Source organism: Ceratotherium simum, chromosome 18 (assembly GCF_057802395.1).
Source record: "Ceratotherium simum simum isolate JZ-2026a chromosome 18, ASM5780239v1, whole genome shotgun sequence".
In the NCBI taxonomy this organism is placed as follows: domain Eukaryota; kingdom Metazoa; phylum Chordata; class Mammalia; order Perissodactyla; family Rhinocerotidae; genus Ceratotherium; species Ceratotherium simum.
Genome location: NC_141917.1, coordinates 57,265,964 through 57,291,979, shown reverse-complemented (window position 1 = coordinate 57,291,979; position 26,016 = coordinate 57,265,964). Strand labels below are relative to the sequence as shown.

Below are 26,016 nucleotides of genomic sequence, written 5' to 3'. Positions count from 1 at the left end.
CAGAGAGACACAGAGAACCCCACCAAGCATTTGCAGAAGGAATTCCACAAATATGTTTTCAGCCCCTACTCTGCGCCAGGCACAGCCCAGGGCGCTGTGGAGCTATCAGTGAACAAAATAAACCCGCTCTTATGGAGCTTATTATTTTAATGAAAGACAGAGACAACAAAGAGCAACAAGATAAATACGTTAGAAGGTTAAGGAACTTCCAAGTCCACCAAAACGCGCCCTCTTCCAGGAAATCTCGCGTCTCCTCCCTCCATCCCACACACCCCTCCTCCCCTTCTTGGGGTCCCCCGGCTCCAGGTTCCTCTCTCCGGCCCCGCCCTGAGACCAGGCGGTTGAGAGCACTTGCGCCAGCTCGCCCGCCGCAGCCCAAGAGAGAGCTCCGCGCGGCGTGCCGAGAATCAATGAGCGCGGCCCCACCCACCGCCCGGCCCTGCGGGCGCTTCACTCGTGGGACTGCGCAAGTGCCAGAGGCGGCCACTGGGAGCGGCGGCCCGGCGGCCTTCGCACAGGCGCGCTGGCGGCCGTGGGAGCGCTACCGCCTTCCCGCCGCCATGGCCGCGCCGGCCGCCGGCGTCATCTCGGTCTTCTCGAGCCCGCAGGAGCTAGGCGCGTCGCTAGCGCAATTGGTGGCGCAGCGGGCGGCGTGCTGCCTGGCGGGGGCCCGCGCCCGCTTCGCGCTCGGCCTGTCGGGCGGCAGCCTCGTCTCGATGCTGGCCCGCGAGCTGCCCGCCGCCGCCGCCCCCGCCGGGCCCGCCAGCCTCGCGCGTTGGACGCTGGGCTTCTGCGACGAGCGCCTCGTGCCCTTCGAGCACGCCGAGAGCACGTACGGCCTCTACCGGGTGAGAGCTACGGGGGTCGCCGGGGGTCACGCCGCGAGAGCCGCGCCCGCCGCCTGAGCCCAGCTACGGGGCCGCCGGGGGTCATTTCGAGAAGGCACGCCCATCGCCTGCAACCCACCACGGGGGTCACGCAGGGTCATACCGTGCTGTCTGCCTCTATCTGGACGGGAGCTGGGAGTGGTCGGCTGGGCGCCCCGAGCTCCCACCTGGGCCACGCCTCCACTGCCGCCCGGGTGGGCCGGTGGGGGCCGTGAGTCCGTCGTCGTGCTTTATCCGGTGGCCTGGTAGAGGGAACGGCGTGGACAGAGGCGGGGAGGTGAAGCGGAGTGGCCCATTCCGGGGACCTGGAGCAGTTCAGGCGCCGCAGCCTCGTGGCCTGCAAGGGCAGTTAGGGAAGAGCCAGGCAGGAGGGAGCTGGTGTAGAGCCTGGGCCTCAGTTTCCCCGCCTCCAACCTCGACGAGTGCTCAATGGTCTCCACGCAGCTTACAGCGCTGATGACCTCCGATGACCTCCGGGCTCATTATTTTGAGCCTGGGCCCTGGGCTCCTATAGAATCGGGGGACACGCCCCGTTTTACAAGCAGGGAAACAGGCTTGGAGGAGCCTTGGTCGACCCTGGGTTGGTCCCCCGCCCCCCCTCCACTACATCTGAGTCAACCCACCCTGCTCTGGAGGAAGAAACCCGGCCAGGGGGATGTGGGAGGGCGGCCTCCGTGGGAGCTCTGTCCTCAGTCCTGGTGTGGTGTTCTCTTTGTGTACCAGCCTGAGCTGGTGGTGGTTGTTTTCTGTAATAAGGAGGAAGGTTTACCATTGCCAAGTGCTTCATTCACCTCATCTCAGGAAACCCCACAACAGCCTAGGAGGCGGGGGCTGTTAGTACTCCATTTCATAGATGGAGAAACTGAGGCCGGAAGAGACCTTACTACCTGCCTGCCCGAGTCACCTAGTGACCAGTGGGGGAGCCCGGGTTTGAACCTAGACCTCCAGACCCCTCAGATGGCACCTGAGACACATCTCAGGGGCAGGGGCCACTCTTAGCATCCACCTTCCTGTGTATCTTCCCCAAGAGCTTAATTAAAAAGTGGGCTTTTGGGGGGCCAGCCCAGTGGCATAGTGGTTAAGTGCGCATGCTCTGCTGCAGCGGCCCCGGGGTCACAGGTTCGGATCCCGGGTGTGCACTGACGCACCGCTTGTCGGGCCATGCTGTGGTGGCGTCCCATATAAAGTAGAGGAAGATGGGCACAGATGTTAGCTCAGGGCCAGTCTTCCTCAGCAAAAAGAAGAGGATTGGCAATGCATGTTAGCTCAGGGCTGATCCTCCTCACACACACACAAAATAATCAAAAAGTGGGCTTTTTCTCACTTTGTGTGACTTTGAAAAACTTTTAATTTTTTTAAATTAGAAAAACTATGCTACTCAAGTAACAAAATTCTAACAAAACAGTAAAAGAAAGTTGCATAGATGTTCGTTGCATGTGCCTGTGCCCAGCGCTGGGGACACGGTGGGGAGCTGGGCAGTTCTCTCATGGGGCTCAGTGGGGCACCGGGCACTGACACGCACGGTGGTAAGGAGGGAGGTCCCCTCAGAGCATTAATGTGATGCAGTGTGGACCAAAGACAATAGTGTGAGACAAGGGAAAGTGCCTGGGAAGAGGGGGTGAGCACCCTTCAGCCAGGACGTTGAGGGGTGGGCGCTCTGAGGAGGTGACATTTAAGCTGAGCCCTGGGGGGTGTGAGGACCTGGCCACGGGCAGAGCTGGAGTAGCGGGTACAGCAGAGGCAGAGGCAGAGGCTGTGGGGTGGGAACGAAGGTGGGGTAAGGATTTGCTCCTTCTGCTGGTTCCCCTGTGATGGGAATCACGTTAGTTCCCTGGAACTGCCCTGACAGAGTTCTACAGACTGGGGGGCTTAAAACAATGGGAGTTTCTTCTCTCACAATTCTGGAGGTCAGAGGTCCAAAATCCAGGTGTGGCAGGGCCACGCTCCCTCCGGAGGCTCTAGGGGAGGAGCCTTCCTGGCCCCTTCTAGTTTCTGGGGCTCCAGTGTTCCTTGGCTTGTGGCCACATCACCCCAATCTCTGCCTCCATCTTCACACAGCCTTCTCCTCTGATTTTCTCTGTGTCCTCTTCTTATAGGGACATCAGACATTGGATTTAGGGCCCCCCTAATCCACTATGACCTCATCCTAATTACGTCTGCAAAGAGCCTTTTTCCAAATAAGGTCACGTTCTGATGTTCCAGGTGGACGTGAGTTTGGGGGGCCACTAGTCAGCCCGTTAGAGGGATGCAGAGGCACCCCTCCTGGAGGACAGACTCCCGGCCCCTTGGGGCTCTCAGCGTGAATGTTGTCCCACACACCCTGTGCCGTGGCCTGCTGCTGCCGAAGCCAGGGCTTTGTCCACTGGAGAGGTTCCCCAGCGCCTCCAGGTTTAAGAGAACGGGCCCCATCAGCCAGCAGTTCCACTTCCCGGAAACTGCCCAACCGACGCCCCGGCCTTGGGCTCCCTGGAGGCCCAGCCAGAGAAGGAGGGATCCGCTCTGAACCTATAGGGAGAGGGCAGCTAAGGGGGGGACTCAGGTGACAGAAAAGCGGCACCCGTGCTCCCTCCTGGCTTTGCTCAGTGCCATCCCCGTGGTAGTGTGAAGATGAGGGCGTTGGGCAAAGCAGAGACGTCTCCAACAATGGATCTGATGGTGTCCCTCCACAGCTCACACGCCCTCCTTGGCTCCCCATTGCCTTCAGTATAGAGCCCACACTCCTCAGGCCAGCATTCAGGTGGTCAGCCCTGTGAGATGTAGTGGGTTTACCCCACGTGACTGCCACCTTCCCCTTCTGCTCCAGACAGGCTATATTTTTGCTGCTTCCGTTTTTCCTTTGTGGCTCAGCTTGGCATTGCCCCGGCTGAGCTAGTCCCTGCCTGAAGGGAGGCTCGGCGTGGGGGTCGCCAGCATCTGTCCCAGGGCAGATCAGGCCCTGGGGCTCGTCTCAGTGGGAGGGACCTGGAGCCCTCCACCTCGCGGGAGGCCTGACTCCAAGAGCTTTTGTGTTAAAGCCACTGATCTGAGGCTGGGGCGCCTGCTGTGTGCTGGGCATGGGAACCCTGTAGTGGCAACCCAGAAGAGAAATCAGTGCTTATCACAGTTACATGCAGTGCCCCCAAGCAGCAGTGAGAGGGAGGTGCAGACAGGGGTGGCTGCTTGGAGGAGATGGCCTGAGGGATGTATAGGAGTTTCCCAGACAGGGGCCGCAGCTTATGTACAGGCTAGGGTGGGAAGGGCCTGGTGGAGGGCAGAGAGGGGCTGGGTTTTATCCTGAGGGCCAAGGAACCCTGGGGGCTTTGAGACAGGGCCATGGTGTGGCCAGATGGGTGCAGGCGGGGGCCGAGAGGCCCCCAATCAGAATGGACTTGAAAGACCTCTGGCAGAATGCCATTGGGCTCCACAGGGACCCCAACTCACACAGGAAGTGGGTGTAATGACAGTCGCATCCTCACCTGGAGGACGCGGGTGTCACATTTGGAAGCCCTGCTCCAGCGAGAGCTGTGCATTACCGTTGGTGACGCTGTCCCTCCGTCTGCCACAGACCCACCTGCTCTCCAGGCTGCCCATCCCCGACAGCCAGGTGATCACCATTGACCCCCAGCTGCCCGTGGAGGAGGCGGCCGAGGACTATGCCAAGAAGCTGCGACAGGTGAGTCCTTTGGGGCAGCTGCAGGGAGGCCTTGTCCCCCAACGGCTGTTCCCAGGGCGAGGCGACAGCCCTGCAGGTGACACTGCCTGATAGTCACCAGAAACTCCCTTGGGGGCAATGGGCAGACCCAACCCGCCCTGGGCAGAGCCCTTTGAGGATCCCCCCTCAAGGGTGCCTCTGATGCTCTGGTAGTGGGCCTGGGTCCTCACATCTTGGGGATGGTTGTGTCCCCAGACTCTTGTGTGGTGGGAGAGGTGGAACGTAGAGCCTCGTAGATTAGAGTCCCTCTTTTCGCAGGTGAGGCTGAGCATCACTCCCCGTGTCACAGCCACTTGCAATTCTTTTTCTGACCACTCTCTCTTTGTGTCTTTCGAGCCTCTCCCTGACAACCTCTCTGGATGGTCTTCTTCCTCCACCCAGGCCTTCCAAGGGGACTCCATCCCAGTTTTCGACCTGCTAATCCTGGGGGTGGGCCCCGATGGCCACACCTGCTCGCTTTTCCCAGACCACCCGCTCCTGCAGGTGAGCACGCCCATGCAGGCCCTGCTTTCCCCGAGCCCTGGCCTCTGTTGTCTGGGGCTTCAGGGCGAGGCTGCATCCTTCTGAGCCTCAGCTTACCCGTCTTAAAACAGGGGCCTTAAATCAAGTTCCATGGCGGGGCGGGATGACAGATGGACTGTGCTGGGCATGTGTGCACCAATACTCAAGAAGTTGGAAGGATGTTGTTCTCCTTTCTCCGCCCTGGGGCTCCCTCCTCCAGGAGCGGGAGAAGATTGTGGCCCCCATCAGCGACTCCCCGAAGCCACCACCACAGCGCGTGACCCTCACACTGCCCGTGCTGAACGCAGCCCGAACTGTCATCTTTGTGGCGACCGGAGAAGGCAAGGCGGCTGTTCTGAAGGTAACGGCTGGGGGCCCCATTCCCAGGCAGGTCATGGGCATGTGGGCCCAGGGGTAGAATGTGACCCCACCTGCTCTTGTGCTAGAAGCACCAGATCCCAAGATGCTTCAGTAATTCTTGGGTTGAAGGGAAGATGGAAACTGTGATTACAGGCTGGTTAGGAATGAGCGATTATGAAATGAAATTGGTGAGATGAGCCCAAAGCTGCACTCAGAGGTAAATTCACAGCATTAAATGCATTTAAAAATACATTAAATAGGGGCCGGCCTGGTGGCGTAGCAATTAAGTTTGCGCACTCTGCTTCGGCAGCCCGGGGTTCGCAGGTTCAGATCCCAGGTGCAGACCAACACACTGCTTGTCAAGCCATGGTGGTGTCCCACATATAAAGTAGAGGAAGATGGGCACAGATGTTAGCCCAGGACCAATCTTCCTCACCAAAAAAAATAAATAAATAAAAATAATAATAATACATTAAATAGAAAATAGTTGAGGGTGCCGGCCCCACGGCGGAGCGGTTAAGTGCTCGCACTCCACTGCTGGCGGCCCGGGTTCGGATCCCGGGCGTGCACCAACGCACTGCTTGTCATGCCACGCTGTGGCGGCGTCCCATATAAAGTGGAGGAAGATAGGCAGTGATGTTAGCCCAGGGCCAGTCTTCCTCAGCAAAAAGAGGAGGATTGGCATGGATGTGAGCTCAGGGCTGATCTTCCTCACACACACACATAAAAAAAATCAGAAATTAATGACTTGGTTAATATACTTAACGAGTTAGTGGTAAACAGATCCAAAAGATAGACCCCTGGCAAAGCTAATCAAGAGGGAAAAACAATCATATGTAGTAGGAATAAGTAAAAAAGTAGGAATAGGAAAAAAGGTATAGTTATGAATAATGTTTTAGGAAAATATAAAATAAGACATTAAAAGTAAAGAAAATAAAAAAATTTTAATTGCCATCATTGAAAAGACCAACAACTATGGAAGAAACTGGAAATATTTTTAAAGGTAAGTAAATAATAATTCTCTCCCCCAAAACCTTGGGCCCAGATGTCTTCACAGAGATGCTTAGAGTTGGGGTTTGGGAGGCAGACCCTAAAGAGTCCAGTGGACAGTGTCCTTGCCAGAGATGCGCAGCCTGGCCTTGGGCGTCCACTTAACCCCCAACACCTCAACTTTTCCATCTGCGAAGTGGGTTGGGAGGACCCCCTGAGGGTTGGTTGAGTTGGTTCCAGCTCAGAGTCCGCTCGCCTGAGGCCACCCTGGCTGTAAAGTGAGGGTGAGAAGAGGTGACCTCCCAGGGCTGTAGTCAGAAGTGAGTGAGCTGACGGATGCAGAGAGCTTGGGGCAGGCTGGCCGGCAGGAAGCAGTATTTCTAATTCCAGCTAATCATGAGGTCATGTCAGGGGCCAGCACACCACAGCCAGCGGGGTCAAGTCCCGCCTAAAACCCCTAAAAAGAGGTTTTACGTTTCTAAGCGGTTGGGGAAAAAGTCGAGAAAGAATAATATTCCTTGACGTGTGAAAATTCCACAGAATTCAGACTTCAGTGTCCGTAAAGACAGCAGTACTAGAACCTGGCTGTGCCCGTTTGTCGCTGCATCACCTGCCGCCATTGCTGCTCCGTAACCACAGAGCCGAGTGGCTGTGACAGACGGGGTGTGACTGCAGAGCCGCCAGGGGGGCTCTCCGGTCTTTGCAGGAAAGGTGTGCCAACCCCAGTATCAAACAGTCACAGATGACAGAAGGGAAGGGACCTGTCTCTGCTGGTCGTGTGAAGCAGGAGCAGCTGGAAGGGTGGCATCAGGTCTCGAGAGCAGCAGAGTCTTGTCTGTGGGGGGCCCGGGTGCGAGGCCTCATGCCCCTGCCCTCCCTGCACAGCGCATTTTGGAGGCCAAGGAGGAGAACCCGCTGCCCGCCGCCCTGGTCCAGCCCCACACCGGGAAACTCTGCTGGTTCCTGGACGAGGCAGCCGCCCGACTCCTGACTGTGCCCTTCGAGAAGCATTCCACTTTGTAGCTGGCCCCGAGGGACACGGCAGCTGGGACCATGAGAGGCCCGAGCGGCGGGACCTTCGGGAGCTGGGCCCCGCCGCCACCACGCTCCCGGCTTCCTTTCGGAAAAGCAGCATGGTGCCACTGTAAGCCGATGGGTCCGGCTTCCAGCCCTGCCTGGGGCTCAGCCCACGGCTCGGGGCTTTGGGTGACTCAGTCATTAAAGGGGCGTTTGTTTGAAGTCTCTAGTGTCTCGTGGTCCTTGGTGGGCAGCAGAGCCGGGGTGCCCAGGCTGAGCACCTGGTCTGCAGGCCTCGTCCCAGCCAGCGGAGAGCAGGAACGGGCACCCCAGATGAGTGTCCTAGGGCTGCCTCAGCGAAGTACCACCGTCCAGGGGCCTTAAACAACAGGAGCTGCTTCTCGCACAGTTTTGGGGGCCGGGAGTCTGAGATCAGGGGCGGGCAGGGCTGGCTCTTCTGGAGGCTCTGAGGGGAACTCTGTCCTGGGCCTCTCCGGGCTCCTGGTGGCTACTGGCACCCCTTGGGGTTCCTTGGCTTGAGACACGTCACCCCAGTCTCTGCCTGCATGCTCACGTGGCCTCCTCCCGTCTGTGTCTCTGTGTCCTCTCCTCTTCTGATAAGGACACCTGCCATTGGATTTAGTGCCGCCTTAAATCCAGGAGGAACTCATCTCAAGGTCCTTAACTATATCTGCAGAGACCTTTCTTCCAAACAAGCTTCCATCCTAAGGGTCCAGGGGTTAGGATGTAGACACATCTTTTTTTTTTTAATTGTGTTAAAATACACATAACATAAAATTTACCATCTTGACCATTTGTAAGTGTCCAGCTCAGTAGTGCTACGCACATTCACATGGTCGTGCAGCCCTCCCACCATCCGTCTCCAGGACTCTTCATCGTCCCAAACTGAAACTCTGTCCCATTAAACACTAGCTCCCCTCCCCCTCCCCCAGCCCCTGGCACCCTCCATCCTACCTTCTGTCCCTGTGAATCTGACTCCTCTAGGGACCCCATATAAATGGAATCATACAGTATTTGCCATTTTGTGTCTGGCTTATTTCATGGAGCGTAGCGTGCTCAAGGTTAATCCATGTTGTAGCAGGTGTCAGAATGTCCTTTTTAAGGCTGAATAATATTCCACTGTACGTGTACACTACATTTTGTCTATCCATTCATCCACCTGTGGACACTGGGGTTGCTGCCATGTTTTGTCTACTGTGAGTAATGCTGCTGTGAACATTGTGTACAAATATCTCTTTGAGACCTTGCTTTCAATTCTTTTGGGTCAGAAGTGGGATTGCTGGATCTTATAATTCTGTGTTTTAACTTTCTGAGGAACTGCCATACCATTTTCCATAGCGGCTGCACCATTTCTCATTACCACCAACAGTGCACAAGGGTTCCGATTTCTCTACATACTCGCCAACACGTGTTGTTTTCTGTTTTTTTGATAGTAACCTGTGACATATCCTTTTGGGGGACACAATTCAACCCACTACCCGCTTGGCCAAGCCTCCTGCACACACAGGGCTGGTAGCGAGCTCTGCTAGCAGCCCCGCTGCAGGCCTGCTCAGAGCCTTGAATGTGCCGAGGCGCCTCTAGCCTCCACTGTGCCAGGGCTGCAGCGTTTTCCTGGAGAGCGCCTGCTGGCAGCCCACCCGGCAGCGGCCCCTGCTCCAGGGGCTGCAGTGGGGGAGCTGGTGGCCGCTCAGGCCACTCAGCCATGCTCGAGCTTTGCCAGGTTTGGGGGCGGGGGGTGTCCCACAGAGGCACCTGAGGGGACGTGGGAACTGAAACCTCGAAGCCGAAACCACAGAAAGTGACGTTTCCTTCAGGTCTGGTGTGGGCGGTCACTCGTGTGAGAGGAGCAAGTGCGACGGGCCGAGCGGAAACAGTCGAGAAGGCAGTGGAGAGAGCTGGGGGGAAAGTAGCCCGGGGCGGGGTGCGGTGCGGCTCAGCGACAGCAGGTGGCCGTGACCCCCGCAGCTGCCGAGAAGCCAACGGAAAGTGAGGAGACGAGCACAGACCTGCATGGGGCCCCTGCTTGGGGCGTGTCACCTCTCCTGTGCCCCTGTCCCCGTAGCAGCAGCCAGCTCCACTCCAGACCTGCCTGGGGCTCCCCTTTGCCTGCAGAGTGAAGCCCCCCCCTTCTTACTGGTCCACGAGCCCCCGTGTGGCCCCTGCGACCCCCCACTCTCCTCCCCTAACATCTGCCCCTCACTCCCCCCTCCAGCCCGCCCACCTTTTGCTGTTCCCAGAACCCGCCAGGCGCTGTCCCACCTCGGGGCCTTTGCCTGTGCTGTGCCTGCTGCCCGTGCTCTGTCCTCCAGCTTTTTGCAGGGCTTGGGCCCTTACTTCCTTCAGGTCTTAGTGCAACATCACCTCCCTGACCTCTCCCTGGCCCTAGCATTTTCTACCCGCTCCTGTTCCATTTTTCTCCCTTACCCTTATCATCATCTGACAGTTTTGTGAACGTGCCCACCAATGGTCTGTGGGGGTGGATCACGGTCTGTTTTGCTCATTTCTGCATCCCCAGCACTCAGCTCAGGGGCTGGCATGTAGTGATGTTGAAAGAAGAAATGAATCCTGGGGCATTGGTGAGGATTACAGGTAGATGTTCCCAGTGGCTTAAACAAAATGGAAGTTTAGCTCTTTCTCTGAAGAGAGGCTATCCAGGGCTGGTGCAGCAGTGTCATGAACTCTTTGGGGACCCCACTTCCCGAAACTACGCCATAGTTTTGCTATTGTCATCATGTGGGTTTCACCTCATGGCCCAAGGTGACTGCTTGTGCTCCAGCCATCATGTCCCATGTTCCAGCCACTGGAAGTTGACACTCCTCTCATCTGAAAGCCTGTGAGACCCCCTTTAGATCACAATTCAGCCTGGAGTGCAGACCCTTCCTCACTCCCTCCCTTCCCCCCTGCCTTTCTTCCGTCACAACCACTGAGGGCTGCTCTGTTCCAGGCACTGGAAAAAAAGGTGAAGGAGTGGGGAGACCCAACAAACCCGACCCAATCCAGTGCTATATGCACCGATGGATGACGGGCTGGCAAAGCAGGAACACAAGAGACACGCCCCGCCAGTCCAGGGCACAGCAACTGCTCCCCACCCACTGTCTCTGCCCCAGCACTGCCCCCAGGGACTGGGGGTGTCTGTCCAGGTCTGTCTCCCCAGCCTTGGGGCTCCTGGGGGCTGGGCCAAGGCTGGATCCTCTGGGGACCCAGCATTGCCCAGCATGGGGTAGGCACAGCAGGGGTGGGCACCAGGATGTAGACCTGCATCCCTGCCCACCCTCCTTCCCTGCCCTGGGACTGCCCCTGGGCCCTACGGAAACCACCAGCTGTGGGGGCCTCAGCCCTGGGAACCGGAGGACGCAGGTGCAGGGTGGGGCGCGGCAGAGGGCAGAGCGGGGCGGGGCGGGGGGTGGGCACCCCCACCCCCCCCACACACACAGACACCCCGGACCACGCTCTGGCTTCTCACCCCCGGCGGCCGGTGTCCGCAGCATCCAGGCCCCTCACAGGCCGCCCTGCTCCCGGAGCGCCCCTGAACCCAGGAACCTGGGCGCCGTGCGGAGGGGAGAGGTGTCTGCTTTGTCTCAGGGGAGCCCAGGAGACAGCAGCAGGATGGGCGGGCGGCCCTCAAGCCCCCTGGACAAGCGGCAGCAGCAGCACATGAGGGGTGAGCGGGGCGGGAGTGGGTCGGGGCTGCGGTTGTGAGGTGCAGGGGATGTCGTGTTGATGTGAGGTCTGGATAAGCAGTGAGTAGTTTGTTTAGTATAATAAGTCCCAAATGTTGCATGATGGTATACACGTGCTAAAAATTATTCCTTATTTACCTGAAATTTAAATGTAACTAGTGTCCTGTATTTTTATTTGGTAAATCTGGTAGCCTTATTCAAGGCATGGGTTTTGGGTGGAGGGTCATGGGCCCAGGTGGGAGGTGCCCCAGGCCCAGCCAGATCTCACAGATGATCCTCTCCCTGCAGGGATCAGCAGGCCCCTCTGTGTGGACCCCAGGGACCGAGTCAGTCTCCGATTTCAGACTAAGAGGGGCTGGTGCCTTCCATCCTCCATACACATGGTTGAGAACCTACTGTGTGTTGGGCACTGGGGACACAGTGGGGTTGGGAAGGGCCCCACCCTTGTGGGCTCATGATCTAGACCAGGAAAGAAGGTCAAGTTATCATTACACAAATGGATTCAACAAGTTACTCTACAGAGTGTCGGGATTTTTTTCTGTAGTGGCTTAAACAAGATAAAGATTTATCTCTCTCCCCTATAGAGGGGTACGGAGTCAGGCAGGTTGATAAAAGTTAGACACCCGAACTTCTTCCACCTCATGTTTCTACCGTGTGTGGCTTGTGTGTCTGAGGTCACCTCATGGTGCAAAATGGCTGCTGAAGCTCCAGTTATCGGGTCCACATTCTAGGCAGCAGGATGGACATATATTTTACATGCAGTCAAGTGCAAACATCTTAGGGGAACAGCTTGAGGAACTTTAACACCTGTGTGATCACCTCCTAGATCAGGGTGCAGAACACTTCCATCACCTCAGAAAGTTCCCTTGTGCCAGGGTGGGGCTTTTAAAAGATTTTCAAAAACCTTCCCAGGTAAAGGGCAAGAGGAAACTTTCAGGTGGGATGGATCTGTTCATTAACTTGATCGTGGTGATGGTTTCACAGATATGTACATGTGTCAAGGCTCATCAAATTGTATACTTTATGCAATTAAAGTTTACTGTAGGTCAGTTATCAGTTAAGCCTGAGTCGCTTAGCTCCCCTCACCATGTGGGTGGAAACCGGCAGTTGGGGGTTACGGGTGAATGGAATTCGGAGCATGTCTTGTTGGGCAGCTCTGGGGTCAGGGTAGGAGCCCACAGGTGGCTTCCCTACCGGCGCTGCCCTCCCCCGGCAGGTCCTTGGGGCCTGATTCTGCTGCCTCGCCGTCCCCTTGTCCCTCCAGGCCGGGTGGACGCCCTGCTGAGGAACTTCCTGCCCTGCTACCGCGGGCAGCTGGCCGCCTCCGTCCTGCAGCAGGTCTCCCGCGAGCTCGGCCCCCAGGAGTCAGCCGGATGCCAGCTGCTGCGCAGCAAAGTGGGTGCCGCTGAGGGAGGAAGGGGCCGAGGGGTGGGGCTGGGGGGGGCGCGTGTTCGGGAGCCCCCTCATGCCTTGCCCGCGCTAGAGCCAAGACCTGGGCTCCTCGTTAGAACTTCAGCCACTGGACAAGCATTCACGCCACGGCCAGGGCTGTCTGCTGTGGACGCAGCCCCTCCCGCTGGGACCCTCCCCGACCCGCTCGGGGCGTCGTGGCCCTGGGCGTCACCCCACCCGCAGCTTTTGCCACCTGCTGGTTCCAGCTGCTGGGCTGGGGCGGGCCGATGCTGGGCTCTGCGGGGTGGAGAGGGTTCCCCTCGCTGCAGTCTGAACATTCTCTTTAATACGCGGTTTATACACTCATTATGTGCGTGATTTCTATAGTAACGTTTGAACAATATGATTATGAAAAGTCTGAGATGGAAGAAAAGGCCCGGAATCATGTAACAAACACCTGGGTTCCCGCCACCCTGCCGAAGAATCACAACGTCACAAATGCAGTTGATTTATTCATCAAGTATTGGTCTTGCCGCATCTGTGCCCCGGGCCCTGCTCTGGGCCCAGTGGCAAAACAAAAAGCACACAATTCAGGTGGCCGGGTGGTGAGAAGAGTGACAAAGAAGTGGAAACAAGGTGACGTCCCAGCCTGCCTGAGGGAGGGCTCTGTGGACGGAGGCCGGCCGTTCCTCAGAGAGCTAAACCACACCTGCTCCGTGTCCCCTGGAGCCCCTCGCATCAGCTAGCTGTGCTGCGCCACGGGCGCCACGCCATCCGGGCCTCAAGAACACACCTGCGAGTCGCCCGGGTCAGGAGTCGGCTGCGGCTGCCCTGAGTCCTTTCTGTCAGTGTCCCTCACAGGCTGCAGACAAAACGTGGGCTAGGGCTGGGGGCTCATCTGAGGCTCGAGCGGGGACAGGTCTGCTTCCAAGCGGAGCGAGGATGGCAAGAGTGTCTGCCTCCCGGGGCTGTGGGAGGATCACATCAGCTCATGTTTGGAAGTGCCACAGACGAGAGCACGCCCTGAGCAGGCTTGACACGGAATAGCAGCCCCACTTCAGCAGTGCCTGAGTGCCCTGTACTCGGTGATGCCCAGGACACGGTGGGTGGTCCAGACATGGGGACCTTGGCCCGTGCCCCCGACATCTGCCAGCCCCTCCTCCTGCAGAAGCTGCCTCGAGTCCGAGAGCACCGAGGGCCCCTGACCCAGCTGTGGGGCCACCCACCCCAGTGGCAGCCGATCTTCTGTGTCCTGCGTGGGGACGGCCGCCTGGAGTGGTTCAGCCACAGGGAGGTGAGTGAGTGGCCTGTGTCCCTTTGGCCTCCGGCCTCTCCATCCTGCACTACCCATCCTGGGTTTGGGGTCCAGCTCCCAGCATAGACCCCTCCGCTCTTCAATCATCTAGGATGAATCGAGGTCCCCTGTGTGCTTGGCCCAGGGCTAGGTGACCATCTCCTGCTGTGCTGGGTGGGTAAACTGAGGCCCAGGCCGGGAGTAGGGACTCACTCGCAGTCAGCAGCGGAGCTGAGGTTGAAACCATGTGAGGCCTTTGTGAGTCACGCCTGAGCCCTGCTTCCAGGCTGGGGAACTCCTGCAGGTCACTGTCTCCCTGGGACTCAGTTTCCACCCCTGTGAATTGAGGGGATGATTGTCCACACGACATGGGCTTGAGGATTCGATGACAGTCCTCATACAGCACTTGGGGCTGGCCCCACACGCAGTGGGTGCTGGCGGTGCCACTGTGTGGGAGGGAGAGCAGGAGGGGGCGGGGGAGTGCAGGGGTGGGTGGGGGACTTCCTCAGCTAACCCAAGACCTTACCCTGGTCCCACAGTTGGGACATGGAAGCTATAGTTTAGACCTGTCCCAACCGCTTCTCTCAATGCCTTTTGTAGGAATATGAAAATGGGGGCCATCCCCTGGGCTCCACGGCCCTGACGGGGTACACAGTCCTGACTTCTCAGCGTGAATATCTCCGCCTGTTGGATGCTCTCTGCCCAGACTCCTCAGGTAAGGCTCCCGGGGACCCCAGGAGCGGGTTCCTCGACTTGAGCACTGCTGGCAGTGGGGCTGGACCATTCTGTGCTGGGGGGCCCCTGTGCATTCCGGGGTGTTGAACAGTATCCCTAGCCTCCACCCACTTGGTGTCAGTAGCGCCCCCACCCCAAGTATGACAACCAAAAATATCTCCAGACACGGTCAAGTGTCCCGTGGAGGGTAGCACGGCCTCTGGGTGAGCACCCCAGCTCTAGAAAGGGAGACACCCACTCTCCTCAGAACGAGAGAGTCAGGTCACCGGACCAGAATCCAAGTAAGCAAGAGCAAACACAGTCAAACCTGTGTCAGCAAGCGTGTGCGGAGGCGGGCCCTGGGGCCAGGAAAATCGCGCAGACTTGCTGCGGGGTGTGCTGTCCGGCCCGGCGTTTCCAGGAGGGTTCTCCCTCTGTCCACCCTTCACTCTCACGCCGCCCAGGAATAGGGTCAGGAGCAGCTCGGGCCCCGCGTTGTCTCCTGAGTCCGCAGGAGGCAGCCCCACCACTAACTACCCCATCCACCACGAGGACACTGAGGCTGAGCATTGTCACACAGTACGGGGCAGCAGCCAGAACTGCAGCCTCTGCTTCAGTGTGGAGCCATCCCGATGCCAAGTGACACAGAGATGCAGCAGCGTGGACCGTCTGCAGAAGCGGTGACGCTGACGACGTCGGGACTGCCCAAACACCCGTCCTCTGGGGTCGATCACTAAGTTACAGCCGGGCCCTCAGACAGGAAAGCGCAGCCGCTGAACGTGGCCCAGCCCTATGCCAAGAGCGAGGGCCAGTTATAGGCCGGGAAACGCCACCTCGTTACAAAAACACACGCCACGCAGCTCTGTGCAGGTTTACAAACCTGGAGCGATGTCCCTCCAAACGCCAGCAGCTGTTGTCATCTCTGGGGCTGCGGGGGAAGGGCCGAGTGAGCGGCAACTGCCCGATTACGCGTCTTCCCGCAGTCTGTATGTGCCACTCGGGAATCAGGACAGCACACTGAGGATTCAGGAGACCCCAAAGAGACTAACCCAAGGTAAAGTCCCTCCTCTGTCCTCCCAGCAGTTCTAGATCATTGGTATCACTTTTGAGCCCATGTTACAGGTAGGAAAACCGGTTCAGAGAGACGGAACCTGGGCCCTGCGCAGAGCTGGAAAATGGTGTGGCCGGGTTCCAGTCTGGGCCTGGCTGACCGCAGCGCCCCGTGGCAAGCAGGGCTCAGGTCGCATGCCGGCTGGGATGGATTGCTGGTGGTGGCCCAGGCTGCTGCATCAAGGAGCGTGCTGAGGCTGGGAGCAATGCTGGGACGCAGTGCCCACGTCCGCCCTGGGGCACCTCTCCCTGGGGCTGAGCTGGAAGAAGGACAAGGCGACTGAAGCAGCTGGCTGGCGCTTACGCTTACGGAGCAACCTCCTTGCCAGGGGCTCCTCTGAGCGCGTCGTTTATTTTCTGCTGGTGAATGGGTGCTTCTAGAGTGCGCGAATGAGCGAAGATGCACCCTCCTCTATCTGCTTTCAGAAGACCACATACAGGGAGAGCCTGCCCCCCTCCTGGAAATGCCCGTTAGCTGCCCCCTGTTCCTGCAGCACCCTTTCCGCCGGCACCTCTGTTTCTCTGCAGCCACCGGGGAGGCACAGCATGCCTGGAGGCTAGCCCTGCAGGGTGGCATCCGGCTTCGCGGAACAGGTGGGTCCCAGGAACGGCTGGGCAGGAGTGGCTCCGGGTCTGCCGTCGGATGGCTCTGCCCCTGCTGGCTGTGGGACCCTTTCCAAGCCTCAGTTTCTTTATCTATAAAATGGATCATTGGGGGAGATAAAGGGGACAACAGGCAGTTATGAGTGGCCAGGGCTGTGATGGGGACACATGGGCCCTGTGGAAGCTTAGCCTTGGGGATCAGGGAGGGCTTCTCAGAGGAAGGGATGTCATAGCTGGGGTCTGAAAAAGATAAGGGGCCAGCCAGCTAAAGAAGGGGAACAGGACTGACACATACAGTTGAGTAGGTTGTTGACTGCACAAATGTACCTAACAAGAGGGGCAGCTGGGGACTGCAGTGCTGCCTGGGCTGTGACTGCCCTCAGGGGATGCCTTTTCCTAAATCGTATAAGCACCTTATGGGCTATGGATGGTCTTGGGGGGGCGTGTTCCCTGCAGAGGGCACTGCCTGTGCAAAGGTCTGGAGGTGGGTGAGACTTGGGTGTTGTGGGGCCTGGGGAGGAGGCGGAGGGCTTCCCCCTCAGGCGATGGGGAGTTAGGCAGACGTGGAATGGGGGAGGTGTGGCCGGGCACTGAGGAGTCGCCACTCAGTCCTGCAGCGAAGCCAGGCCCCAGCCGCCCGAGCCTTCCTGGAGGCCGTTCGGCTCTATCGGCAGCACCAAGGCCACTTTGGCGACGACGACGTGACCCTGGGCTCGGACGCCGAGGTCAGTGCCGCCCGAGGCCGCACCCCGGACCTCCAAGACCCCTGTCGCCGGCCGCGGCGCCCACGCCCCCTCTCCCGCAGGTGCTGACCGCGGTGCTGATGCGGGAGCTGCTGCCTGCGCTGCGAGCCCAGACCCTGTCCGGCCTGCGGGGGGCCGGCCGAACCCGGGCCTGGGCCTGGACCGAGGTATGCGCGGGGTCGCGGAGGGGGACAGGGACACGCGGGGGTCGCGGGGCATGGGGGCCGGATCCAGGCGCCCAGGTTCCCCCTCCCCACGACTGTCGCCTGAACTCTCTCCCCGTCTCTCTGCGTCTCTGTCTCTCTCTCTCTGTCCCCCCACCCCCGCCCCCTGGCCCGTGTGGGGTCCGCTGGACGGGTCCGGGCAGCTCCTGGACGCTGTCCACGCCGCTGTCCTGGCCGGGGCCTCCGCGGGCCTCCGCGCCTTCCAGCCAGAAAAGGACGAGCTGCTTGCGGCCCTGGAGAGGACGATCCGCCCCGACGTGGACCAGATGCTGCGGCTGCGGGAGGGCGTGGCGGGGAGGCTGCGGGGTGAGCCCCGGGGCGGGGCCTAGACGGGGAGGGCGGGGCCTAGAAGGGTGGGCGGGGCCTAGACAGGGGCGGGGCCTGGGCAGAGGGGGCGGGGCCGGGAGCCTGGGAGGGAGAAGGGGAACCGGGTGTAAGGGGCGGGGCCTGGAGCCTAAGAGGGAGGAGGGGAACAGGGGTGTAAGGGGCGGAGAATGGGCGGGGAGGGGCGGGGCCGGGAGCCTGAGAGGGAGACGGGGAACAGGGGTGTAAGGGGCGGGGCCAAGAGTCTGAGACCCGAAGACCCGGCGGGGCATGGAGGGCGGAGCCCAGGTGCGAGAATGGGCGTGGTCTGGAGCCTGGGGCTCCAGGGGGCGAGACCAGGGCAGGGTGAAGAGGAAGGGCAGGGCCGTGAGAAGGGGCGGGCCCGGGACGGAGCAGATGAGGCCGCGAGAGAGGGGCAGAGGCACTGGCAGTGGCACGTGTGACCTGGGTTGTCCGAGTTGTCCGGGTCAGATGGCAGAGGTGGCTCCCACTCTGCTCAGTAACAGAGAGAACTGGATTGGAATCCGGCCTTTGCCTCTCTGGCCTGTGCCTTTGAGTAGGTACCCACCACGCTCCAAGCCTCAGTTTCCTCTTGTGTAAAGTGGGTAGAAGAAGGTGCTCAGAGTCTGTGCTCCCGTCCACCTCACGCTGCTGAACCCAGGGTCGCCCCCCCTCTGTGTGTGGAGCACCTCGCAGAGGAGACCCAGGCCAGTGTCTTCCACTCCCAGCCTCGGTCCAGGGCCCCCTGGAGTCGTGCCTGCGCGGGAAGGTGGCCACGCAGCTGCCCCGGGTCACGCAGACGCTGGTGAGCACCGTGGAGGCCACACTGGCGGCAGTGCAGACCCTCCTAGCCCAGGGCATGGACCGCCTCTCTCGCCACCTGCGTGGGTGCCCCTCGGGCCTGCGGCTGCGTGAGGAGGTGAGCTCCAGTGGGTGGGGGGGGAGGCATCGGTCCATGGCCAATGTATTAACTTTACAGGAGGGTTCCGTGAACCTTACATCTTCCTTGTTTGAAAACCTTTTTTGAAAATGTTCTCTGAACTTTGTTCTAGGCTGCTTTTTACTTATTGTGGACCACCATGCTATATCGTCATTGGGGCACAGTTTAAAACGTGGGGGGAAAGGAGTAAGATGACAAGAGTAGCATTTTAGCAACATCAGTCTGGAGTCAACTTCCCCCAAACCCCTCCTCCTCCCCTTCCTCTGTTTGGCCACAGCCCACCCTCATCCCCTGAGCCAGAGAATTCTACTCCATGCAGGTCAGCTCAGTTCTTCTGATGTTAAATGAGCACCTACTGTGTGCCAGGAAACTTTCAACTGACTAAGCCTCCATTTCATAATTGCCTCCTCCAGGAACTTTCCCTGGTCCCTTTCTGCATCCACAGCCACCTGTGCTTCCCTCCTCGCAGAAGCGTTTACACACCATTGTGGTTGTTTGTCTACAGTCTATCTCCTCCAACTTTTCCGTGAGCTCCCCAAGGGCTGGATTACTCCATTTCTGCAGCCCCGGGGCCCAGTACAGAGAGGGCATCAGGCGGTGGGTGTAGGTGCGACAAGGGCTAAGTGTACCCATTTCCCCTCCGTCCTACCAGCACCCCATGTTATCATTTTTTTAAGGTCTTACTGTTTTATGTCCATCAGATTGTACCTCACTGTTACTTTATATGCATTTTTTTGGTGACAACTGAGGTGGGATGTGTTTCCATTGGTGCTCCTCCTTTGATTAATTGGCTGTGGGGTCCTTGGCCCTGCGTTTCCATTGGCTGATGGTGCTTTTCTCACCTGACTGCCATTGGAGCCCAGGTTTACGCATTTGGGGAGATGCCGTGGGACCCAGAGCTGATGCAGATCTGCTACCGCGAGGCTGAACGGAGCCGGGGGCGCCTGAGGCGACTAGTGGTGCCATTTGGCTTCTGCGGGACTCGAAACCTGGTGTTTGGGGCCCAGGATCTCGCACAGCAGGTGAGGGGCAGTGGGGGGCTGGGAGGGAGAAGGGGAACAGGGTGGTGTAAGGGACGGGGCCAGAGCAGCAGCCTGCACTGAGCAGGTGCCAAGTGTGTGTGGGAGGACCACGATGACACAGATGACTGGGCCCCGCCTTGCCAGGCTCCCAGTGTCGTGCTGACACAAGCCCATGACCAGACGGTGACCGCACGGGGTGGACAGGGCCGTGGTGGGGATGCACAAGGTGCTGGGGGAGCCCCGAGGAGGCGCTGACCCATCTGCAGGGTTGGAAGACCTTCCAGGAGGAGGGGACTTCCAAGCTGGGGCAGCAGTGGGAGGACTGGGTGGTGGGGCATGTCCTGGGTGGAAGGAAGAGCGTGGATAAGCACTGGGAGGTGAAAGAGCTTGTCTGCATTTGGGGAAAATGAAGCAATTTGGAGATATTGAGTTGTAGGTTTTGAGGGAGGGCAGAAAGGTGGGAGATGTGCCCGTGAGGTGGGTGGGCAGATGGGTCAGGGCCTTGAGTATGGGGCTAAGGGACGGGCTCTGTCCCGAGGGCAGTGGGGAACCACAGCAGGTGTGTGAGCAGGGGAGAAGCGAGACCAGACTCAAGGTTTGGGAAGCCCCGCCGGCTGTGGGGAGCAGGGCTGTCAGGGCAGCAGTGGGGGAGGCAGGGAGGAGGCCTGAACCAGGTAGGGTGCTTTTAGTGGAGAGAAGCGGGGTGTGTTTTGAAGGCCAAAGAGATGGGACCTGCTGATGGACATGGTGAGTGAAGGAGACAGAAATTGGGATGACCCAGTGCTGCTTGGCTCAGTTGTTCAGTTTGTACACTGCACAAGAGTACTCAGCCAAGGAGGCTAAACTCTGGCCAGCTTTCTACTTCCCAGGCTGGGCACCCTGGCACCATCCTCCGGAAGGGAGGGCACTTGTTGCCTGTTTGCATATAGGTCCTCACTGACTGGATGGCCCCCAGGTCCTGAGAGGCGAGGGGTGCTGTTTCTTGAGACCAGGGGGAGGTTGGGGGAAGTGGCAAGTTGGGGACAGGCTGGATGCTGAGAAGGGATCAGCAGACAGGCACAGGGCCAGAAGGCCAGAGCGTGGATACCAGGGCTGTCCCAACTCCTGCTCCCGCAGCTCATGGCCGACGCTGTGGCCACCTTCCTGCAGCTGGCTGACCAGTGTCTGACCACGGCCTTGGACTGCGGCCAGGCTGCGCAGCAGCTGGAGAAAGTCAGGGGCCGCGTGCTGAAGGTGAGGCCCGGGAGGGCGTGGCGGCGGGCCGCATGCTCAGACGGCCGCTGGACCGGCCGCTGGGTGTGTCCTGCAGAAGTTCCGGTCGGACGGCGGCTCGGCGCGGAGGAGGCGCGTGCGCGGGTGGCTGCTGCGCATCTTCCTGCCCTTCGTGCTGAGCCAGCTGGAGCAGAGCTGCAGAGCGGTGAGCCGCCGCGGGGCGTCCGCGTCTCTCTGCGAGGCGGGCAGGAGCTCTCCCTCACAGAGCGACTGGGGCAGTCAGGGGCTTGTGCTCCCCGGGCCCTGGGGCTGGGCCAGGCGGCCCTCCTGGGCTCCCCCAGCGCCCTCTGCCTCTCCCACACCTGCGCTCAGTGCTGGCCGCCTGGGAGCTGGGCGGTCCCGTGCGTCACACGTCAGCAGAGGACACCGGCTTCAGAGACAGGAGGAGGCAGAGGGGGAGTGTGCGTGTGTGGGTGTGTCGGGGGTGCCAGGTGGTCAGGGAGGCTCTCCCTGAGAAGATGAGCCTTGAGAAGCAGCACGCTGACGGCGGGAGCCGTCCGGGGAAGGGCGCTCGGGGCAGAGGCCACAGCATGCTCCCTGAGGCCGGCGGGGCCGTGAGCTGGAGGCACGGTGAGGAGGCGAGCGTGGCTGAGCTGGGGAGCGAGGGGCGGGAAGGACATGGGAGAGGTCCCAGGGCCTGGCGACACGGGGCCTAGGGGCCCTGGGCAGGGGTCTGCCCAGGTGCTCAAGACCCTGTGGAGGAGGCAGCCGTGGGGGCCCAGGAGACCCTGCACTGCTCCCGCTGACGAGGGCGGTGCCTTGTCTCCACCACCCTCGCAACCACCACGGGGAATTTGGGTCAAGGAGTCCATTTGAAAGACAAGGAAACTGAGGCCCAGGGCCTCTCAGCTAATCAGGGTCAGGGCTGGGGCTGGAGCCCGTGTCCCAGCCCAGGCCTCCAGCCCAGCCTCTACTCCCTTGTGGCAGGAGCTGCCTGCACTGGAAGCGGACGTCCTGGCCGCGGGCAGCCCGGCCCTGACCATCGAGGGCGTCTATGAGGACGTCGTCCGGGGGCTCCTGCTGCAGAGGATCGACTGGGGTGAGCCCAGCCCCCAGGGCTCAAGGAGGCCGGGTGACCCTGCTTGTACACTGAGCCTCCCAGGGCCTGGCACCGCTCACCTCCTGTGAACACTGGCCCTCAGCCTGAGGGTCGCAACGGGGACAGAGGGAAACTGTGAGGGGCAGTGATGGAAGCTCCCTGAAGGAGAGGGCATTGCAGCAAGGCTGTGAGGGGTGTGTAGGAGTTCTCAGGATGAGAGGAAGGAAGCAAAATTCAAAAACTGAGGATAGACATTCACATTTATCAATTCAACAACCACCCCCTGTTTTTCTCTGAGCCGGCACTGAGGTCTTGAGAGTTCTTGGACTTGGGGTAGGCCTCTCAGGATCTCTGGGGCTGGGAAGCGGCTCCAGAACCATCTCTTCTCCCTCCCACCTCGTCAGTTCCCTCGTGACCCGATGCCTGTGACTGCTGAGACCTGTGCACTAATGGGATGAGCAGTGTGAGACGGCGACTCGGGATGTCGCGGCATCCGCGTGGCCTACGCAGAGGGCGTGAAGGGGAACGGCAGGAAAGGAGGCTGGAGGCCGCCGGGGCAGACACGCAGGGCTGTGGGTGACAGGCAGAGGAGTTGAGCCTCTTTTGGGCAGGCAGTAGGGAGCCACGGAAGGTGTGTGAGCAGAGGTCAACGGTGGCCAGACTGGGAGCGAAAGAGGGAGGCTGAGGGGATCGTCCCGGGGCCACCAGGAGGATAGAGCCGGCCTGAGGACGAGGCAGGAGCCGGAGTGCCAGAGTTGTTGACCTGGGAGGTCACTGCGTGCACAGGAGGGGCCCAGCCAGGCATGGTGTGTAGAGATAGGAGAGGCACCCCAAAGAGCCTGTGTTTGAAGGACACAAAGAGGAGGCAGGGCTGTACAAGGAGTGGCTGGAGAGGTGGGGGAGACCCGGAGACCCCAGGGCTCTGGGAGCCAGGAAGTAAGGATGAGGACGTGTCCTTGGTTTGTGGGCGTCCAAATAAAAAGAACCGAGTTCCCTTAGAAAAGGGGACATATTAAGTGGAAAAAGGCTGTTCTTTGATTGGAAAAGAAAAATCCGGAAACAGGTAACCTCAGACACCACCCATTCCTGGAGGTTGTACACGTCCTTAGGGGGCTCCATCTTCAATTGATGTGTGATGTCTGCCTGGAGCGCTGTGTGGGGAGGGAGGGCCGGCAGTGTCCAGGCTCAGTGAAGCTGTGGGGATTGGCTAGCAATGTCTGCCACGGTCACGGACATGGGGAGAGGCTTGTGTGAACCACTTGTTGAGGGCTCCTGGCTGAGGCATTTCCTCCCGCCTTTGCCCTCCTGTGGCCTCTCGGGGAGAATGTATGGAAGCCGTGGGATGCCAGGCTTCTCCAAGTGGGTACCAGGCTTTATCTCTTGTTTTAGAATTGAAGAAGGCCCTTGATGCCGGTGACGTGTGCTGTGCTCTGGATCGCTGCTTGGTGGCTCCGTGGGACCAGGTGGGAGCGGGTGAGGCCCTCACAGGTTCTTGGACTATGTCAGTGAACTGCTGGGGGCTGGCGGCCTGTGCAGGGTATACGGGATGGTCGAGAATGTAGGTTCCTGGATGGAACAGCATGCACCTTGTCCCATGGCGTGGCTGGGTTGGCCACGCTCACAGTGAGCAAGGGTGATGGGAGCCACGGAGTGTGTCAGAGCCATCAAGGGACCCTCTGACACGCACATGAATTTGTGTCCCCTCTCCTCTTGCCAGGACTCAGTGGGGCCTCTGCCAGCAGTTGCTGGTTCCCAGCACTTTAGGGGAGGCTGTGGTGATGGGTGCCTTGGGTTCCCTGTGAGCAAGGGCAGCCGGGCCTCCTACTACAGGCCCCCGTGGCAAGCTCCTTGTTGGAACGGTACATGCGTGTAGGGCCCAGGCTGACACTGCTGGTGGTGCAGGGACCCTCCCCTCCAGCCCTGAGATGGGAATGTTCCATGGGGACCTCTCTGAGCTGGGGCAGAAGACAACTGGTCCTCTGGGCAGGATGTCTGTCGTCTGGATGCTCAGCACCCAGGGCAGATGCAGGGATCCTGGAGCAGCTCCCAGCTCAGCCCCCGTGGGTATTGCTGCTGTGAGAGCCTTGTGAATCCACCCAGCTAAGCGGCTCCCACATTCTTCACTCACAGAAAGTCTGAGATAATAAACGTGTGCTGTTTTCAGCGGCTAGCTTTGGGATTATTTGTTAGGCAGCAGTAGCTAACCGATACACTCCCCAGCTGATCTGGGGCAGCATCTCATAGTTGATTGCTGCAGATAAACTGATGACTATTCACACTCACTGGGATTAATGAAGATTTAACAGTCTTAGAAAGACTTCTGGGTGTCAGAATACTTGGGGATTTGCAGTCGGGGATGGGGGATGGTAGATGGGCCCCTTAATCTATTTCACCGAATCTAACTGATGATGGGCGCTTTGCTTCTCGTCTGTTGCACTAACAGCTAACGCCACAGTGTATGAACTTGTACATGCTTTCCGTGGAAGCGCAGGTCTCGGCGGGTGAATTCCCAATGTGAAACCTCAGGGTAGATGGTGTGTGTTTGTCATTTCAATCGCGGTCTCCAGAGCACTCTCTGCCGGGGTCCTGCCTGGTGCCCCTCACCTCTGTGTGGGTGGCCCATTTCCCCACAGGCTGCCCGGGCTGCCAGCTGACTCGGGATTTCTCAGATCTTCTGGGTGAAAACAGTGTCCTGGCTTCACTGTAATGAGCGTGTCCTCGTGGGGATGAGGGCGGGAGTCTTCCATGTGCTTGGAAGCTTCTCTGTGAACCTCTCTTCGTCTCCTTGGCCCACTGATCTTCTAGGTGCTTACAGATTTCTATGAAGTTTTTATTACTAAGCTTCCATTTTCTGAGCATTTATTATGGGCTAGGCACCTGACGTGTCCAATGTTTTGACCTCCTTATGACACTTTCCATTTTACAGATGAGGAAACTGAGGCCCAGAGAGGGACTTGCTCCAGGCGACCAGGCCCCGGTGCTGAGGTCCAGCCACTCTGCCCCCCGCCTACTCCAAGGACATTCCCGAGCTGAATCCTCGCCCACATTCATCCTTGTTCCCAATGGAGGCACATCTACTAGTGGAGTTTCTAAGTCAAAGCATATGCACCATCGCAAGGCCTTTTAACCCCCATGCTTCCACCACCTCCTCTCCAGAAATGCTGTGCTTTTCCCCACTCCCACCAGCATGCTTTGTGCGTATTCTCCATATCCTTTTCAAACACTGGGAATTTTCATAAAAGAAAAAATTGTCAATTTGATAGACACACACACAAATTTCATTATTTTATTTTTAATTTCTTTGATGAATAAATTGAACCTAAAATGTTTATTGGCCATTTATATGTTTGTGGGTTTTGCTTTGTTTTGTTAGTGAATTGCCTACTTTTGTCTTCAGGAGATTTTATCATTTTCTTATTGATCTCTAAGAACTCTTTGTATATTAAGGATATTAATGCTTTGTTATACAGGCTGCAGATATTTTTTCTCAGCTTGCTGTGGGCCTTTGGGGTTTGTTTACTTGCTCCAAATCTTAACTTGGTATCAAGTTTCCCAGCTGAAAGTAGAGCTTTTACTGACTTCCCTCTGCTTGCCAGAAGAATCATCTCTCCACTTGGGGTTGGCAGCTTCTCCACATCACAAGCCTTGCAGCTGCTTCCGGAGCAGGTTCCGGAGGGATTTCCCCAATGTTCTTCTCAGTTCAGGTTTCAGAGGGGGACATGCACGCTCCACGGAGACGGTTTCCTCCTATTCCGCCCTGGGGATCTCAGCGTCCCCCAGGAGAATGAGATTTTCCTCAACTTTCCTGATGTTCGCCCTACTGCCCCTGCACACCCTGAGGACACACTACCTGTACCCTGAATTTTACTCTACAATATTGAGTCTCCCTACACCACTCACGTTCATAAATATACATCTGAGCATCATTCTTAAAACCTATGTTTTAAGAATGACACAAAAACGATCAATCAGAAACTACATGAAAGTGTTGGAAAACAACCCCTTGGTAGCATTTCTATGGGAACGTCCAGCACGTTCAAGCGTCATCGGCTCCATCTGCACACCAACCCTGCGGGGTCGGTCGTGACCGCATTTTACAGGTGGACAAACTGAGGCTCACACAACGAGCCCAGGGGGCCTGGATTTGAAGCCAGGTCTGGGGACGCCGGGGCCCGTGTGCTTAATACACAAC

The 26,016-nt window shown here is 58.6% G+C and overlaps 2 protein-coding genes across 14 annotated transcripts; both read left to right on the top strand.

Annotated features, from left to right (window-relative positions):
- The first annotated feature begins 388 nt into the window (after positions 1 to 388).
- Positions 389 to 7,668, top strand: PGLS (6-phosphogluconolactonase). 2 transcript variants are annotated; one of them, XM_004422974.2, is made up of 5 exons: positions 393 to 848; positions 4,432 to 4,539; positions 4,960 to 5,061; positions 5,300 to 5,440; positions 7,315 to 7,668. In XM_004422974.2, the coding sequence occupies exons 1-5, from the start codon at positions 411 to 413 to the stop codon at positions 7,450 to 7,452; spliced, it is 927 nt and encodes a 308-aa protein (XP_004423031.2). In that variant the 5' UTR covers positions 393 to 410; the 3' UTR covers positions 7,453 to 7,668. The 2 variants fall into 2 exon arrangements, with proteins under 2 accessions (XP_087299714.1, XP_004423031.2); XM_087443588.1 differs by lacking the exon at positions 4,960 to 5,061 and having other exon boundaries at positions 389 to 848.
- Positions 7,669 to 10,911: 3,243 nt separating this feature from the next.
- On the top strand, positions 10,912 to 25,153 carry NIBAN3 (niban apoptosis regulator 3). Of its 12 annotated transcripts, XR_015555140.1 has the most exons (16): positions 10,989 to 11,128; positions 12,412 to 12,542; positions 13,708 to 13,833; positions 14,434 to 14,548; positions 16,084 to 16,251; positions 16,870 to 16,985; positions 17,066 to 17,170; positions 17,371 to 17,533; positions 18,280 to 18,470; positions 19,355 to 19,513; positions 20,630 to 20,746; positions 20,823 to 20,930; positions 21,713 to 21,824; positions 23,214 to 23,297; positions 24,458 to 24,629; positions 24,751 to 24,895. XR_015555140.1 is itself a non-coding variant. In XM_087443584.1 (15 exons), the coding sequence occupies exons 1-15, from the start codon at positions 11,074 to 11,076 to the stop codon at positions 24,949 to 24,951; spliced, it is 1,941 nt and encodes a 646-aa protein (XP_087299710.1). In that variant the 5' UTR covers positions 10,912 to 11,073; the 3' UTR covers positions 24,952 to 25,153. The 12 variants fall into 12 exon arrangements, 8 of the variants coding, with proteins under 8 accessions (XP_087299710.1, XP_087299711.1, XP_087299704.1 ...); XM_087443584.1 differs by lacking the exon at positions 24,458 to 24,629 and having other exon boundaries at positions 10,912 to 11,128; positions 23,214 to 23,287; positions 24,751 to 25,153; XM_087443585.1 differs by lacking the exon at positions 24,458 to 24,629 and having other exon boundaries at positions 10,912 to 11,128; positions 24,751 to 25,153.
- Positions 25,154 to 26,016: the final 863 nt, after the last annotated feature.